General features: G+C 50.5%; 1 protein-coding gene across 7 annotated transcripts in view; it reads right to left on the bottom strand.

The window, feature by feature from the left end:
- Positions 1–524: 524 nt before the first annotated feature.
- LOC117643128 (F-box/LRR-repeat protein 12) overlaps positions 525–17,083 on the bottom strand; it is a 67,286-nt gene continuing 50,727 nt past the window's right edge. For 5 of the 7 annotated variants that reach the window (XM_034381816.1, XM_034381817.1, XM_034381821.1 and 2 more), the window contains exons 2-10: positions 7,237–7,436; positions 5,936–6,092; positions 5,739–5,856; positions 5,487–5,647; positions 5,295–5,400; positions 4,506–4,672; positions 3,682–3,884; positions 2,066–2,269; positions 525–1,586 (exon numbers count right to left, since the gene is read on the bottom strand). In XM_034381816.1, coding sequence (XP_034237707.1) covers positions 1,451–1,586; positions 2,066–2,269; positions 3,682–3,884; positions 4,506–4,672; positions 5,295–5,400; positions 5,487–5,647; positions 5,739–5,856; positions 5,936–6,092; positions 7,237–7,436 — 1,452 coding nt within the window. In that variant the 3' untranslated portion in view covers positions 525–1,450. Of the gene's footprint in view, positions 1,587–2,065; positions 2,270–3,681; positions 3,885–4,505; positions 4,673–5,294; positions 5,401–5,486; positions 5,648–5,738; positions 5,857–5,935; positions 6,093–7,236; positions 7,437–9,824; positions 9,903–15,162; positions 15,331–16,081; positions 16,191–17,083 lie in introns of those variants that run through there. The other 2 variants (XM_034381818.1, XM_034381819.1) reach the window with 2 other exon arrangements.

Genomic DNA, 17,083 nt, shown 5'->3' with positions numbered 1-17,083 from the left:
TGTCGACTGAGACGAGAAGGAAGGGCTTGGCCGCGCGGACCAAAGGTGCCGCACTGAACAAAGCACATGAAAAAGCATGCATGACGTCACACGCTCTGCAGGTGAGGCGGGCTTTCCCCCGAACAGTCTGCTCCTTTAATAAAGTGCAGGCAACGACTTGCTACGATACTCATTGTTAGAAACAAAGGAAAATCCGGGAAATTGCGTTCCGAAGCGGCGTTGTGAATTCTCGGTAGCTTCGTTTTTTTGAATGACCTTGTAGCCTGTCGAAAACTCTTACAAAGTTTGAGGGTTTGGACTATTTTGAACTCTTGTGTCCTTATCTTTGCAATGAATGTTCCGCTATTTCGGACATGGCCAAAAACTAGGCCAGAAACTTAATTTAAGACACCAAAGAATGTTCGTATCAAAAAAGTTCTTCCTTGGTTAAGGGTTTTGTGGACGCTTCCAGTTGCCACCTGCATATTTCCTAATTCTTCAGCTTCTGACCAGGGAAAGAAAAGAGGTTAACAAAGACACAAAACACCCTCATCATCTTCACTTTATTTACACCAATTTCCAGAATCCTGTCTCGTTCCACTCCCAAAGTTGGCATTACAAACTTTTTTCCCTTCTCTGACGCGTACTACCCTCCGCGGGCTGTAGGGTTGCTCAGCTTTTCCTTCGACAACATGAAGCGCGCACGAAAAGGCCCATAGTGAGGTCAACCCTGAAGCCCTGAAGGCCAGAGCGCAGCCCACGCCAAACGCTTCCTTTCACATCGCAGTCGTCGTCCAGGTACACAATGCACCTCCGCAAAACTCTGGCCAACGCTCCAGAGCTCGCGGGGTTCGTTCGGCACTTGCGGCCCGCTTCGGGGACCGCACGTAAACTCACTCATGCCACTGGGGGGCGTCCATGATTGGCCGAACGGCCTGGCTCCACACTTCGCACACACACACTGCACTGCACACATTCACACCGTCCGGTGCGGGGCCGCTCGCCACCCGCTAGTTGACTTGAAACAGCTTTGGGTCACCATCGGTGGACAAAGTTGGTGATGGTCCACGCGGCGAAGCGGCCCCCAAGGCTCGAGGCGTCCTGTGGCCCTTCGCCTGTCTTCGCGCGCGGCCTCGCAGGTTAGAGAGGCCCTCCGGCTAGAGAGGTCGCCCAGTTGGAGAAGTCTCCAGGCAAAAGAGGCACTTGGAAGGGCCTGCGGTTAGAGAGTTCCGCAGGCTGGAGGCGTCCTCAAGCTAGAGAGGTCCTCGCAGAGGTCCGCGGGCTAGAGAGGTCCATGGAGAGGCTCTTGGAGACGCCCTTGGGTAGGTCCTCAGAGAGGTCCTCCAGGATGTCCTTAGAGAGTTCCCTGGGAAGTCCTTTGTAGAGGTCCTTGGGAAGTCCTTTGTAGAGGTCCTTGGAGAGGTCTCCGGGTCAGAGCGTCTCTCGGGCCGGGCGGCTGTCGCGTTAACACTCAGTTGAACACGAGGTCCTTGTAGTTGCCCAGCAGGTAGTAGTTGGACACGCGGCTGCTCGTGGACGTCCGCACCACTGTGTTTCGGTCCGCGCGCTCGAAGTTGGCCTTGACGATCTCGTAGTAGCGGCCGTCGCTGCAACACACAACGAAAACAATTTGAAGGAAAGCGACGCAACCGGACAAATCACTGTCATCCAAGTGGCACCTTGGGGTGCGATGAATCGAGGAAATTTTGCAGAGGTGTAGCCAGTGACGTTCATTTTTGACGGGGCGTGAGTGCACTCTCAATGTGGCCTGAGTAGTACGTCTTTTACGCTTCATTACGCCAGGAAATTAGCGACAATTAACAAAGAAACGCGCTAAATACAATCCAAAACAACTCTAAAATGGTTAGAATTCTGGGAGTTTTGAGTAAAGCACTACTTTTTAGCGTTCTTACGCAAGAACAGAGTGACCTGACTATTACGCAAGTGCATACGCACCCCCGCATGTATCAATGTTTTAGTTTCTGTGTCCATGTTCATGTTTGTGAGTCCATATTCATGTTTGTGTGTCCCATGCTCATTTGTCCATGCTCATGTGTCTATGAGGCGAACCAATCAGACGACTCACTTTAGGACGAGGCAGCGCAGCTTAAGGCACTTGACGCGCAGGATGTCGATGGCCTTCTGGCTCTTGTCGGAGAAGCGCAAGTTCTGCGGGTCCCAGCGCAGCTCCAGGCGCTCCAGGCGCGGCAGGTTGTTGGCGATGCCGTCCATGAGCTGGTCCACGTGGATGTTGACGCCCAGCCGCTCCGGCGTCCCCATCACCAGGATCCTGTCGCAAGGTTTCAATTAGCAGGGGAACGAATGCCGTGCAGCGACTAGTGTACCATCAGTCGGATGGCTCGCGGCGACGGGAGGGTCTTTGGACTTGGGTCGCGTCCGAAACATGACCCTATCTTTGCGCGTAGCGTAATGCCTAAGCAGAGAGAAAGGCAGGCTGCAGTTGCAGTGGCAGAAAACAACATTTCGGACGCATCGAACTGTCGTTGACTTCTCACAGTGGCTAAAGAAGTAATGATTCCACGCGACGAGTTTTTCCGTGGAGGCTTCAACGCACGAGGCTCTATCGCTATTCGGGGAGCAGTGACGCGGTGTCAAGTCCGTTGCCGCACTGAGTGAGGACGGAAAAGTAACTTTGTCATTGATTGCAAGTGCGCGTCTTCTATGACGTCACGTTTCTCCGAGGGGGTAACCACTCGCGTAATACCCTGCACAAAAACCGTATTACGCGTAATACACGTGATCGTAAAGGTGGCCCCACAATGGCCGTGGGCGGACCCGGCTTCAGGGCTTCAGGGGGGCACTTCTCTTTCGGAGAATGTATTTATTTCGACGAAAATTGTGACAACATGGTGAATTTGTAGCGAATTTATGGGATGGGGCTAAGCCAGACGTTACAGAGCCCTGATCCGACGGATGACGCCTGAAGCCTGAGGCCTGAAGCCCGTGTTCCGCGGCCATTGTGGGGCCACCTTAATACCATTTTTGGGTCAAATGTGCCAAATTTTGGTATTTCAAGGCCGTAATGCACGTGTAACACCCCCGTAATACAGCGTAATACCGAGTAGTCCGTGCACGATTTCTTGAAGTGGTTGCCCCCTCGCGTTTCTCAGTGGTCATTGACGACTGCAGATCCTACCGCGAAATGCCGTTGTAGAGACTCTTATAACAGCACCCAGAAAAGTGCGTTCTTGTCCTTGCAGCGGCGCTTTTCAATGCTCTTGAACATTTTCCATCTGAGAACGGAATGCTTTGGATCGCGGCAATAGCATTTCTCGGGACAAAATTACACTATTTCAAGTGGTCATTGGATGTCCGTAGGCCCGATGAGCATGAAACGTTCAAGAAGTAAAAGAAGTCAAAATATGAAGTCAATGTGACCATCAAAATGACTTTTTTCGGTCGAAATTTTGACTAAAAACAGTCCTAATGACATCCAAGAATGTCACGGTGAGCGTTTCGTCCATAACTACTGCCATATTTGTGCAAGTGTAACTTATAAACAAATTTCTATAGAAAATGTGTGCAATTTTATACTCAAGCACAATATGGACATGCTGTCCCTAAATTATATTTTAAATTGTAGATACCTTACAGAGGCACAAATATGGCAATTTATGGACAACAAAAGAACGTAAAGATTTAGTGTGTCGGTGCCGCCCCGCCTAGCCCTACGGGCCCAACCTGGCGTTGTTGAGGATGGGCATGACGGACATCCAGAGCTGGTCCGTGATGTGCGGCATGCCGGACAGCACCAGGCCGGACAGCTGCTGGCCGTGGCGCGAGAGGAACTTGTAGAGCGCGTCGTCCGAGAGGTTGTCCGACGCCTCCAGGTCGAGCGCGATCAGGTTCCGGGGGTTGCCCATCTCCATCCACGACTTGAGCACCTGTGGGTCGAGAAGGAGAGTTAACACCCCGAGAAAAAGTTACCGAACATTTATTCGAGCACAGGGCGGAAACACGTTCCTAGTTTTCCCAGGTGTAGCCTATAGATCAGGCATTTGCGATTTCTAGGGATAGTCCCTGGGAAAAACCGGGAGCTGTTTTTGCCTTGCAGACTTAACGGACACAGTGGTTGTTAAGCGCAGTTGGGTACTTCGCAATATTAACACGAAGTTCTAAAAAGGCTTTCGTGCGCTCAAAATTTTTTGAAAAGACAAACAAAGGATTTTCATTACAGTGCCCCACCTATAAACCCAGGATAGCGCGTGGAGATCCAAACCGTGACTTTTGTGGCGACTCACAAAGAACGGCGGTGGACAAAAATAAATGACTTAAAAAAATAAGTTTTCTGTTCCTTTTTAAAGAAAATTTTTCTTTCTCCAAGCTTGTTTTCGTGTTTTCAGAAAAAAATTCTTGTGTAAAGACATTTTTCTTATCATAACCAAGAAAATTAAAAATCGAGAAACCATTTTTCTGGGTGTGAGAAGTGCTTTGACAGTCTACCAAGGACAAAGTCGAGATTTGGAGCCCATTTCTGGGCTCAGGCGGTGCGAGAACTGACTGACCGTGTCATTGAAGCCGTTGAGCTGGCCCGCGCTGAGGAAGCGCAGGTTGGGGATCCTGGTGAGCATGTCGACGAGGCACTCAGTGGACAGGTCCGTGGCGCTGATGTCCAGCTCCTGCAGGCTCACCTTCTCCCACTCCACCGCCATCACGTGCTCCGATATGAGGCCTAGAACGAAAACCATGGCACGTTGTTGACGAGGCCAAAACGCTTGCGGCAGTAAACTTCACTGCAAACCTAACTGTCTACTTAGTACTCACTTACAAATGCATGCTTGCAAGTACACACTTACAAACGCATGCTCGGCCTAGTACACACTTACAAATGCATGCTTGCAAGTACACACTAACAAACGCATGCTTGACGCCGTAACTCCATGCGTCAAGCAAGCGTTTGTAAGTGTGTACTTGCAAGCATGCATTTGTACGTGTGTACTTGGCCAAGCATGCGTTTGTAAGTGTGTACTTGCAAGCATGCATTTCCAAGTGTGTACTTAGTAGACAGGTTTGTAGTGTTTTGAGTAAACTCCCATCAATGTGCACTCATTTGCGTAAACTGCCAGGAGAGCTTACTGTGATGAGTACACGCCCCCCTACTGGAGTATACTCAAATGATTACGCGCTGACAGGAGTGTACTGAAATGAGAGTGTACCGAGAGTGCACTTTGTACATTGTTGTCTGTTGATAATTTTGCTGAGTACATTATACTCTTGAAAAGAGTAGCCGTACGTCTCAGTAAAAAGAAAACAATTACAGAACATTATCTTAAGTACCGTGTAGGTATTCTTACTTGTCTGGTTCATGAGTAAACATTTTAACCTCCGACTTCTCTGGAATAATGTTTTTAAAGTTGAACCGGTGACTTTGTTGCAGAAATTCACGGCGAGGCACTCCAGCTGGGACAGAGCAAAAACAACTATTTCAAAATCCTGCTCTTTGCTTTTACGGAGATATTGAAGCAGAGCTAACGTCACTGGGATACCTGAATACAATTTGAACTGAAGGCGTCTATGTGACTGTCGTCTATAAAGTTAATTCCATACAGGTTAATGACTCTTAGATTTGGAGTTGCACCCTTTAATTTGTGGACGTTGATGACCTCATAAATTTCCTCCTCCTCCTCTTCCACTTTTTCGTAAGTTCCTATGGGAGCAGCCGAAGAGCAAGAACAAGTTCATTATTGGTTGCAAATTATTGGTTGAAGAAAAGGACCCACTGAGGCAAAGCACTTTACCTATTAAATGCAAAATTTCTAAACCATTAATGAAATTATAAATTTTTCTCATGAAACCTTCCATAAAGATGACCTCTGATAGACATATGACCATATATTTAAGCTTGGTAGGGAAAGCCTGAAAAAAATGAGACTCGTCAAAACATGAAAAACGTTAAAAATGAAATAAAGTAAAACAGCGCCGGAGTGGATCGAACCTGCATCTCGCTGAAATCGTGCAGCTGCATGGCGGTTGAGAAGTCGAGCAGCATGTGCGTGAGGTTGGGGCACTTGTTGCTCAGCTCGTGCAGAACGGTGTGGGTGATGAGCTCGATGGGGAGCTCGATGTACCGCAGTGAGGGGCCAAACCGGATGCTGGAGATAAATTCATCATAATTTTAAAAGTATTGTCAGGATATGCACTCAGAAAAGTCTGCGAAGCTTTTGCTGTGCAACTACGAAGAAAATGAAGGCATTGCACAATTGCTTGGTATTATGAAGAAATACTTCATATTGCGAAGGATTTTGCTTCGTATTACGAAAGCCTTCGTTTTCTTCGCATGACGAAGCGATGCTTCGTAGACTTTTATCTGAGCCCACTGGTTTCCCGAGAATAAAAGGTAGTAAACGCTAGTAAACATGTGCACCAGAGCCTAGTATTTTTTTAAAGTATGTTTCAAAGTAAAGGTACCATCCACTAAAAAGGAAAGGAAACGCAAGACGCAAAGTCGCAGATAATTAGTCAAGGCGACTTGATTTGATCGACGAGTTTCCGTTATGATTTGAATAAAAGCTATATCACATCTCATCTCATCCTGACTAAGTTTTTAAAATGTGACCCGTAGAACGGACGGACAAAGAACAGTCAGAATTGCCAGGCGACGGAGATGGCGGAGGGCAGTCGGTGGCGAGGGTGTCTCCTCTCACCGCAACCGCCATCAATTATTTCTCGTCGGGGTCCATGAACCCGTTGCCTGGCTACCACACATGCGTGTCGGGTGCACTGCCAACATTTCCGTTGCGATTCGTACGGATCACGCACGCGCACGGACTAGGCGCGCGTCGGCTGTGGCCCTTGTGAGAAAAAGCTGCCGGCACCGATGTTTGTTTTGCAAATCACTCAGGGAATATGCAGCGGGACGTGCATCCGTCCGTGCCGGTAAGGCGTATCGTTTTTCCCGTTAATATTAGCCACCTCTCCTACTGTGTACAAGACATTACGGCGCGTTTTCCACGATTCAAGAAACAAGGACACTGCTGGGAGGAAGGTGACGTCACGTGTTATTTGAAACCCAAATCGAGTGACGCTCTTTTCGCGCGTCCATTTCGGAGTCCCGAGTGCGGCTGACGCGGTGGCTGACGCGGTGGCTGACGCGGTGGCTGACGCGGTGGCTGACGCGGTGGCTGACGCGGTGGCTGACGCGGTGGCTGACGCGGTGGCTGACGCGGTGGCTGGACGCGGTGGCTGACGCGGTGGCTGGACGCGGTGCCTGACGCGGTGCCTGACGCGGTGCCTGACCTGATGAGGGCGAGCAGGGCCTCCAGCGAGCCGACGTGCAGCCCGGAGATCTCCGGCCGCAGCGACACGCTCTTCCACAGCCGCGTGTCGTACGCGATGAGGCGCCACTTGCGGCACACGCGCGCCATGCGGCAGATCTCGCGGTGCGTCAGGTACGAGAAGATGTTGAGCAGCACCTTGTCCGGCAGCTTCTCGATGGTCTGCAACAGGACGGAGAGGGGCAATGTGAGGAACGGTTGGCGTTTCTACAGGGGTGGACACAAACGTGGAGCTAGGGCCACGTCAAGGGGGTAACCACTTCAAGAAATCGTGAACAGACTACTCGGTATTAGACTGTATCACGGGGGTATTACACGTGTATTACGGCCTTAAAATGCCAAAATTTGGCACATTGGACCAAAAAATGGTATTACAATCACGTGTATTACGCGTAATACACGTTTTTTGGTGTACAGGGTATTACGCGAGTGGTTACCCCCTCGGGCCACGTGGCTTCCCAAGAGCTGCTCTTCACTGCAAAGCCAGTGGTAAGTTTGCTTGCCACAAATTTGGCAAGCCGTTTAAAATGCCAAAATTTGGCAAGCTTTGGTCGGAAATCCTCATAAGCTTGCAAAATTTTGGCAAGCTGGGTGTTATTTCCGGGCCAAGCTTGCCATTTTTTGGCATTCAAAACGGCTTGCCAAATTTGTGGCAAGCAAACTTACCACCAGCTTTGCAGTGTTGCTGCTCTGGTACAAAGCACGGATCCACTGAAGGGGCGAGGAGAGAAAAATGCGTACCGACCACTAGATAGCGACAAGTAGGGAGGGAAAAAGCAACACGTTGAAGGCAGAACGTGCTGCTTTGTCCTCCCCTCCCCCTTTTGAGGCCGGCTCTGGATTCGCCTTTACTGGAGCACGACTCTCAGAAAAACTTAAATTGGCTTGAACGAGCATTGTTTTGACTGAAAACAGCTGAGAAGCGTCACGATGTGACTACCAGAAAACGAGTGTTGCCCAGGATATAACTCAGCATAAATCGAAATCATAATTAATTATTTGACTCAATACTTTTTTTGGAGTTTGGACAAATGATAAAAAATTACAACGTTGCAATACAGCCAATTCGGGACAAACTCAACACGAAGCAGAATATGTACTCCTTCATACGAATATTTTCTCAAAATTTTCGCAGTTAGATTCAAGTACTATTTCTTCGTAAGGAAGACACACAAAAGAAGCAAAGGCACTGTAGCGATCTCCGCGCTCCTCAAAAATTTTAAAGCCATACGGAGCGGAGAGTAGAGAAAACCCAATGCGCTGTGACTCGACTTGTTGACAGTGCGAGAAGGGGGAAATGTAACCCTAAAGACCTTCGTGGACGTCTTGGCACTGACAGGGCTCGCGGCAAGGCGTCAGGGGAAGCCGGTTGAATACGTCACTAGACGAATTTCATGCAACATGGTCAAAACGAAACACGTGTCAAGATATTTGACAATTCATTTCTCCGAGTAAAAACTTGCGCACAAATTGTCCCGAAGAAACCTGAACGCACGTGGAGAAAATAACACAGAAAATGTATTGAATCTCTTCAAATATGCCTTCGATTTTAGGAAAATACATTCCTTTCTTCACAGTTTGACTCCAATTCGCCGCAAAAATGGGCTCCGTATATAAAGCTATGAATAACCTAAATACTCGCGTTGTGGTGCCGGTATGAATTTCATCAACAGATACAAAGTGGCATCGTTCTGGGGTTCAGTGTTTCGTTCTACTTACAAAATGGTTCCCGTGTCGCTACGCACATAAATCTGTCAACTGAACACTGAGAGAAAAAATAGATATCCGTACTTAAGTACGGAACATGTCTGGTCAATAATTTGCCTGGACCGTCCGTACTTGACAACTACGGAACGTTCCGTACCTTTTTTCCGTACCACCGTACTATATTTTTCTGTACCATTTCCGTACAAAAGTACGGAATTTTTTACAGTGAACTCAGTACGCTAGGACCAACTAAAACATGTGCACACAGGCATACATGTTTCCCCACCGACAGGCCTGCTCGAGTCTCTGTCGCTCCACTCTGCCTCCAGCGGACTCCAGCCTCTGCCGTGGCGGGCAGCACGGCGCCTGGGAGGTAGGCTGTCCCGCATGCTCGTGTGTTTAACGGGACTGCATAACTCACAGGGGCTCATAGGGGGCTCAGTCGGAGAAGAATTAGAACAGTAGTTCTAATCATGAAGCTTGACAGATTTTTTTAACATCAGTTTTTTAAAGCCCGTCCTTTGACATCCACACTCACAGACTGATAAAGCTTAAGGAAAACTACAAAAGCCAATTCCATGGTAGCTCAATTCGTCGGTTAAGAACTCGTTCCAGTGTTACAACCAGTACAATTCACTATTCGATTTCAAAAGGAGTGCACTTCACAAAAATGTATGTGCAATAACGTGACTTGCGAAGCAACTGAAAATTTAGGTGCTCTAATTGTGTACTCAGCACTTACTCTAGTGCTCTACGTGTACTTAAATTTTCAGTGATGTACTTAGACCAAATATTTAACAAGTGCCTTCTCAAAGCAATCCACCTCTTTCTACGACCACTCACCGTGTTGGCGAAGGGACTTCGCATAACACCATCGACAAGGTAGACGGTGGACGCCTCCAGGGCCACTTGGGCCCACACCTACACAACGAGAGCGGCCACCAGTCAGCCGGTCCGGAGATGCCAGTGTACTTCATCTCGTACTTCATTGAGTGTGAGTGAGTGAGTAACTGAGTGACTGAGTGAGTGAGTGACTAAGTGAGTGAGTGAGTGAGTGAGTGAGTGAGTGAGTGAGTGAGTGAGTGAGTGAGTGAGTGAGTAAGTGAGTGAGTGAATGAGTGAGTGACTGAGTGAATGTCACCTTTGCAGATCTATAGGGAAAGAGATAGCCTGCCCCAAAGCAGCCATCATGCAGCCTTCCGTAAATCCAACAAATCATGCCAAATCGAAATAGGGTAAAATCATCCGTGGAACAATTTTAGTCGGTTTGTCCCGGCCGTGCTCGCACTAAAATGACACTTTCAGGGGCTGTATTTTTTCCATGATTCAGGCGTTTGCGAATGCATTCGGTTCAGTATACAATGTACGGGGGTTTTGGGAATAGGGGTAGAGTGGATAGAGTTTAGCAAGGGCAGACGTGCATCGGTGCGTTGGGGGGTCGGGGGGAAGGGGGAGGTCGGGTGTCTGTGTAGCGGGTTGTCTGGCGGAAATGTAGAATAGAAGGGTTTTAAGGGTCTGGAGTGAGACTTCGAGCAATGCTCCGGACGGGGTTGGAAGTGCGTTCGGAGGGAGGGCGCGGGATGTTTGGTCGTCGTCCACGGCGGCGGTGGCCGAGAAGGGCTTCGCCGTGGACCGCAGGGCGACGGCCAGGGCGGAGCGCGACAAGCCCGTCCACCGCGCGGCGCCACGCAGCGCCACGCCGTGGCGCTCAGACATAAGAATAGCAGCTCGCCAGCCGGGCGGTCCGCGGTCGGGGAGGGGAGGGGAGGGGCACGCGTGTCCCTCGGCCGTCATAGCTGGCGGCGTCCCTTGCCGATCGCGTCTGCATTCCTCGCCGAACCGCCCCGCCGAACCGCCCCGCCGCGAGCGGCCGCGAGGCGCACTCACCCCCTGCCGGCCGAAAATCAAGTGCGAAAAAAACCTACACCGATCTGAGAAGAGATGCGATCGGGCACCTATAGACGCTCCCACCGCGTGGCCGCGCCGACGACGCCGACGTCAGCAGCCACCGCGCTCCCGCCCACGTTGACGTTTGATCGGCCAGCAACATCCGCTTTACCGGCCGACCGATTCCGAGAGTCGTTTTCGTCGCTCTGTCTCTCTCCCCACCTACGGGACGCCCCATAAAGTGCGAAAGAGGCGGCGACGAAAACGACTCTCGGAATCAGTCTGCCCGGGCATTCCTCCACCAATGTGGCCAGAAGGGGCGGGAAAGGCAAGGGATGTCCCGACGCCGTGGCCTGGTCGCTCCCTCAATCCCTTGTCACCTCAAATCTGACGACACCCTGGCCATGACCTTGTTACCTACACTGCCCGGAGTGACTTTGAGAGGGGTGCAGCCTTCATATTGATCGGTGGGGCTGTTGACCGCAATCGGCTCATCCGTCCGCCGCCAAACGACATCGTTCAAAAATGTTGGCACGCGCCGGTAATTAGACCGCCTACTCCTATCCGCGGCGGTCTGTCTGCCTGTCTGTCTGTCCGTCCGCCCGATCGCCTATCTGCCCGCTTAGCACTCGCCTACTCTGCAAACTCAACAGTGTACTCAGTACACTCTCTTTAGCGTGTACTCGCGAGTACACTCTCTTCAGCGTGTACTCACGAGTACACTCTCTTCAGCGTGTACTGGCAAGTACACTTTCTTCAGCGTGTGCTCACAAGCACACTCCCACAAGCGTGTACTCAACTGCATATATTTCCAGGATCTAAGCACACTCTGGTTAGAGTGTACTCATCTAAGCACTCTTTCGTCAGAGTGTACTCATGAGTGATTCCATATCTAGGGAGCACAAGATTTTTTTTGGTGTCACCGATCTGGACCAAAATTTTACCACATGTACCCCTAGGGCAGAGAAAGTTGCCCACAAATTTTGAAGGTCCTAGGTCGACCCAGTCCGGAGCAGTGGGCCTAAGTGTGTTTTGCGACTTTTTGGTAAAAGTCAACTTTGAAGGTACAAATCAATGGGAAGGGCTTGACCTAGGGACTTAAAAATTTTACCAGGTCTTAGGGGGCATGAGGACAACATTTTAGAATTTTTTCAAGAATTTTGAAAAACTTTTACTTTTTGAAAAAAGTTGAACTTTAATTTTTTTTTTCTAGATCTCAAAAACATATTTTTGAAAAAAATTGAAAAAATTTGAGAAAGTGCCTTTCCTTGATTCTAGTAACTGTACAAAATTTCAGCCTGGGCACAGACTTGGTTTGGGAGCTATGGAAGAAAGCGACAAATTTCACTCCGTAGTCTGAAGGACTTTAGCGGAGAAATGACTCATTTGTAGCCTGGGTATATAAGAATGAGATAAGCTATGATCTCAAGATAGACATAGTGATCTGATGAGTATCTTCTACTTCCTTACTTGTGTTTTGAGTGATTTCAGCCAGTCAGGATTATGTTTCGAAGAGCCAAGTCATTGCAAGTTCATTTCACAGGTGGAATCGTAATCAAACCGTGTCTCTAATTTGCCCTTGATTTGGCTCTTCGAAACATAATCCTGACTGGCTGAAATCACCCAAAACACAAGTAAGGAAGTAGAAGATACTCATCAGATCACTATGTCTATCTTGGGATCATAGCTTATCCCATTCTTATATACCCAGGCTACAAATAAGTCATTTCTCCGCTAAAGTCCTTCAGACTACGGAGTGAAATTTGTCGCTTTCTTCCATAGCTCCCAAACCAAGTCTGTGCCCAGGCTGAAATTTTGTACAGTTACTAGAACCAAGGAAAGGCACTTTCTCAATTTTTTTCAATTTTTTTCAAAAATATGTTTTTGAGATCTAGAAAAAAAAATTAAAGTTCAACTTTTTTCAAAAAGTAAAAGTTTTTCAAAATTCTTGAAAAAATTCTAAAATGTTGTCCTTATGCCCCCTAAGACCTGGTAAAATTTTCAAGTCCCTAGGTCAAGCCCTTCCCATCGATTTGTACCTTCAAAGTTGACTTTTACCAAAAAAGTCGCAAAACACACTAAGGCCCACTGCTCCGGACTTGGTCGACCTAGGACCTTCAAAATTTGGGGGCATCTTTCTCTACCTTAGGGGTACATGTGGTAAAATTTTGGTTCAGATCGGTGACACCAAAAAAAATCTTGTGCTCCCTAGATATGGAATCACTCTCATCTAAGCACACCCTCGTTGGAGTGTACTCATCTGAGTACACTCTCGTCGGAGTGTACTTGTGAGTACACGCTGAACAGAGTGTGCTCAGCACACTGTTGACTTTGCAGAGTAGGGATGCATACGGCATACGTCCACATCCCCATCCCCTGAGCAGCATCTTGAGGCCCTCCGTGCTGTGGGCAACATCCCTCCCCCCCTCCACCACTTTGTCGATGGACACGGACCAACGACGAGTTCCTTCGCCACTTCCTCTCTGCAGCCTCACCCCCTTTCACCGCCGTCCCCCTCTCCCCATCCTCTTCCTCCCGGCAGGTGCAACATAGCGAAAATGAAAGCACTGCTACTTGGCTCCCAAAAACCTGCCGCGACTCATGTCTCTCAAGACCTCCCCCCTTCCCCCTTCCTACTCACTCTAGATTACCCCCGCCCCCTTTTCACTAATCCACGTCGCTGGCCGCGAAGTAGCGGTGATTACACAGCCGCCTGGGCGTGCACTGCGAGCAGCAAGCAGACTGAGAGTCGTTTTCGTCGCTCTGTCTCTCTCGCACTCATGGGGCCTGCCGTGTGGGCGCGAGAGAGACACGTCAACGAAAACGACTGGGAGTCTGGGCCAGCTCGCCAGCGGCGAATTAATCTGATAACAATTGCGCGGCGGACATTGTTTGCGCTGTGCTTCTACACTGCCAACTCTACCGCATGCATTGCAGGGCGCACTATGCACGCATGCTTGCAATGACACACTCGTACTCGTAGCTACGCCATTCGTTTTGTACACACCCGTAACTTCGCGCTTCGTTGAGTAAGTACACACTCGAAACCTCACGCTTCGTTGCGTAAGTCCACACTCGAAACTTCACGCTTCTTTGAGTAAGCACATAGTCGAAGTTTCACGCTTCATTGAGTACACACTCTTTACTGCGTCCTTCGTCGAGTGCACACTCATAAATGCTTGCTCCATTGAGTTGAACTTCATAATAACTTTGCATGCTTTGCTCGTTACAAGGAGTGTGCTTATGAAAGCAATCCATAAGCACAATAAAGTCCATACGGGCTTTGCGCGTTACGATTAGTTTTGTGCGCCTTGCGGATGGAACTAAATTTGTAATACAAAAGTTTCTGTTTCGTATTATAAATGTTTTGGTGTCGTGAACTTACAGGTAGTCTCCTTGTACGTAACTGACGACCAATGCCGTTGAACTATGGACAATCTGTATCGTAAGCTATATTCCATCCGTATTATGTTTGTACAAAACTACCTGCAACGTACAACCTCCATAACCGTAAGGACTTTAGTTTGAGCCCGAGTACTTAACGAAACATGCGGTTATTTAATCACGAAAGTGACATCCCTGTCCCTAAACATTCGGATTCAGAATAAGTTCCAGTTACATTGCCATAATGAAACGCAAGGCCATTGACAAGTGACAACAGTCTCACTGTAAGGAAAATAAACACTTTTCGAGGTTCCTGAGTATAATTCTGTTTGCAGTGCTTGCACATTAAATTGTTGTGCGATGACAACATCAATTCACAATATCAATTGACAATATCAATTGACAATATCAATTGACAATATCAATTGACAACAGAGGCAAAAGCTTATGTACAATATTTACTCCGAGCTTTACTGTACAGATAAGGAAAGTTTCAAAGTCTTTACGCTCTTGCAGCTCAAATTATTTTATAAGCCACTGGATCAAAAATGCAAAACATGAGTATGAGAGCGTAATGCCCGTTTAAATCTGAGAAATCGTTGCAGTGAACGCTTCAAAACTGCTTTTGAACCATAGGAGAATGCTTTCTTTTGAACGACAACCCCATAGCTCGACATGACCGTCCCATGGAAACAGACTCCAATCGAATCGCTTACGTTTGACGTTCGACAAATACGCAAAGACCGATGGGCTACGCGCGGAAAGAGAATCGGCGACAAAAGGAGGGGGTAGGGTGCGAGGAAGGTTCTTGGAAGGCGAGGCAGGGATCTTGTTCTGTGCTTAGTGTGGTGTAAATGGTCTTGGAAGAGTGTTGTTGTTGTTGTTGTTGTTGTTGAAGCTTGACACTGACATCTCCGGACAGATCCATGGCGGCGGCTGAACTTCACTTGACGGCCGGGGCGCGGCGCTGCTGTCACTCTGGGTGGGCAGTGCTGCCAACGCAGGCCGACGCAGCCACGGTCCTCAGGTGCGCAGAAACGCCAACCCTGTGACCCTCTCCATGGTGGCGCCCGGCAGCCTGTCACATCACGTCACAGTCGTGTCACAGAAACGTCACGAACACGACACGTCACACGCTGTCGCGGGCCAGACACGGCGCGGGTCGTCGGGGCGGCCGGGCAAGGCTCGATTTACAGTCGACGAAAGGGAGCGGCGAGGCTCAAACTAAAAAGAAGTTAGAGCGGAGCTCAGAGAGAATTTCTCGATTTGCTGTTTTGGCTTTGCGGCTGGAGGGGGCAATGTCCGAAGGCACTGTGTCACAGTGGGCCAGAAGGCCGGTGGAGGCGGCCAAAACTCCAGACGCCTTTTGAGCTCCAGAGCCGCTAAATAGGACTCGAACCGAACGGGTGATCACAGCAATGGATTCCTCGTTTGAAAAGCAATACATCGGTAGGGTCACACGTCCTGTTAGAGTCCTCTGGAGCTCTAAACCCGTCCGGGATTTTGACCACCTCCACCTGTATTCTGGCCCCCTGTGCGCCCGGCCGCAGCCGACCCCGCGGCGAGGACGGCGACGAGGAGGCGGAGGGCCGCGGAGCACCGCGACGAACCTCGACGAACCGCCCAGGGCCGCGAAGGAGCGCCACTTCGGCTGACAGGTGTCTTCGCTCGCCTGGCTCGCCTCGCTCGGCTGCCGATCGGAAATCGGCGGCTCCACCCTCACCCCCTCGCCGCCAGCCCACTGTGCAGCCCGGCCAGCGCGGCCAGCCCGCCACCCGGCACGTCCCGGCGACCCCGCCGCCGCGTCTGGAGGCCGGCCCGCCACTCACACGCACACACGCGTCCGGACGAGCGCTCGCGCGCGCACGACGCACTGGGCACGCTCACGCACGCGGAGACGTGCTGCAGCGTCACGGCAGCGTCACGGCAGCGTCACGGCAGCGTCACGGCAGCGTCACGACGGCACGCGGCCCGGAGAGGCGATCCGCACTGGGGCCAGCACCAGGCCTACCGGCCCAGCGGCCGAGCGGCCTAGCCAGCGGCTCCCTGACAGGCCACGCACCCCCGCGGCCCCCACGCCCCCTCCCCTCCCCCGGGCACCGCACCCCGCCGCACCCCGCCGCGCCCCGCCGCGCCCCGCCAGGCCCCGCCACGCCCTGCCCACATAGGCGGTGAGTCCGAGGCGAGCCGCCCTGCACGTTGGTTAGGCTGAAAATAAACATGCTGCCCGACGTCTGGGCCGCCCTGGCCGCCCTGCAGGCCCCATGCCCGCGGGCCCCGTGCCCTAAAGACCCGCCGCGGCCTCGCGGACACCACGGACACGCAGGCAGGCTGGACCAGAGGCCATGAATGGAACGCAGTGACAGTGGAGGGGTCAACACGGTGGCGGGGAGACCCTCGAAGCATCAAGGAAGTAGGGATCTCAGGAACCAGGACCGCGGGCATCCGGATATTTGGGTAAACCCGAGAACCCGCCGTAGTCCGGGTCCATGGCTTTCTCGGGGGACCGCCCTGGCGATGCGCTCGAGTTGGCCGTGTTGAACGCCTTTTGGGCGATCTCCGGGTACCCGCGAAATGGTCAGAGCCCTCAAGGAGAACCACAATCCAGAGGCCGAGCAGTTTTCAACGGGATTGGCCGTGGACACTGTAGCCAATGTCCGGAAAAGCCAAGCGTAATGCCAATTATTACATACTCCAATAAATTCAGACGCGTCGATGATGATGATGTCCACCAGGGTACTTTATCAGATGCTCATACTCTCAGTCCAACCCGGTCCACCCAAACTTAAATCAGGGTTAACTCCCGAAACGAGGATGACAGCACGGCCGCC

The sequence above is a fragment of the Thrips palmi genome, unplaced genomic scaffold (assembly GCF_012932325.1).
Source record: "Thrips palmi isolate BJ-2018 unplaced genomic scaffold, TpBJ-2018v1 HiC_scaffold_16, whole genome shotgun sequence".
NCBI lineage: Eukaryota > Metazoa > Arthropoda > Insecta > Thysanoptera > Thripidae > Thrips > Thrips palmi.
The sequence above is the reverse complement of the archived record's forward strand: the minus strand, read 5'-3'. Positions and strand labels throughout refer to the sequence as shown.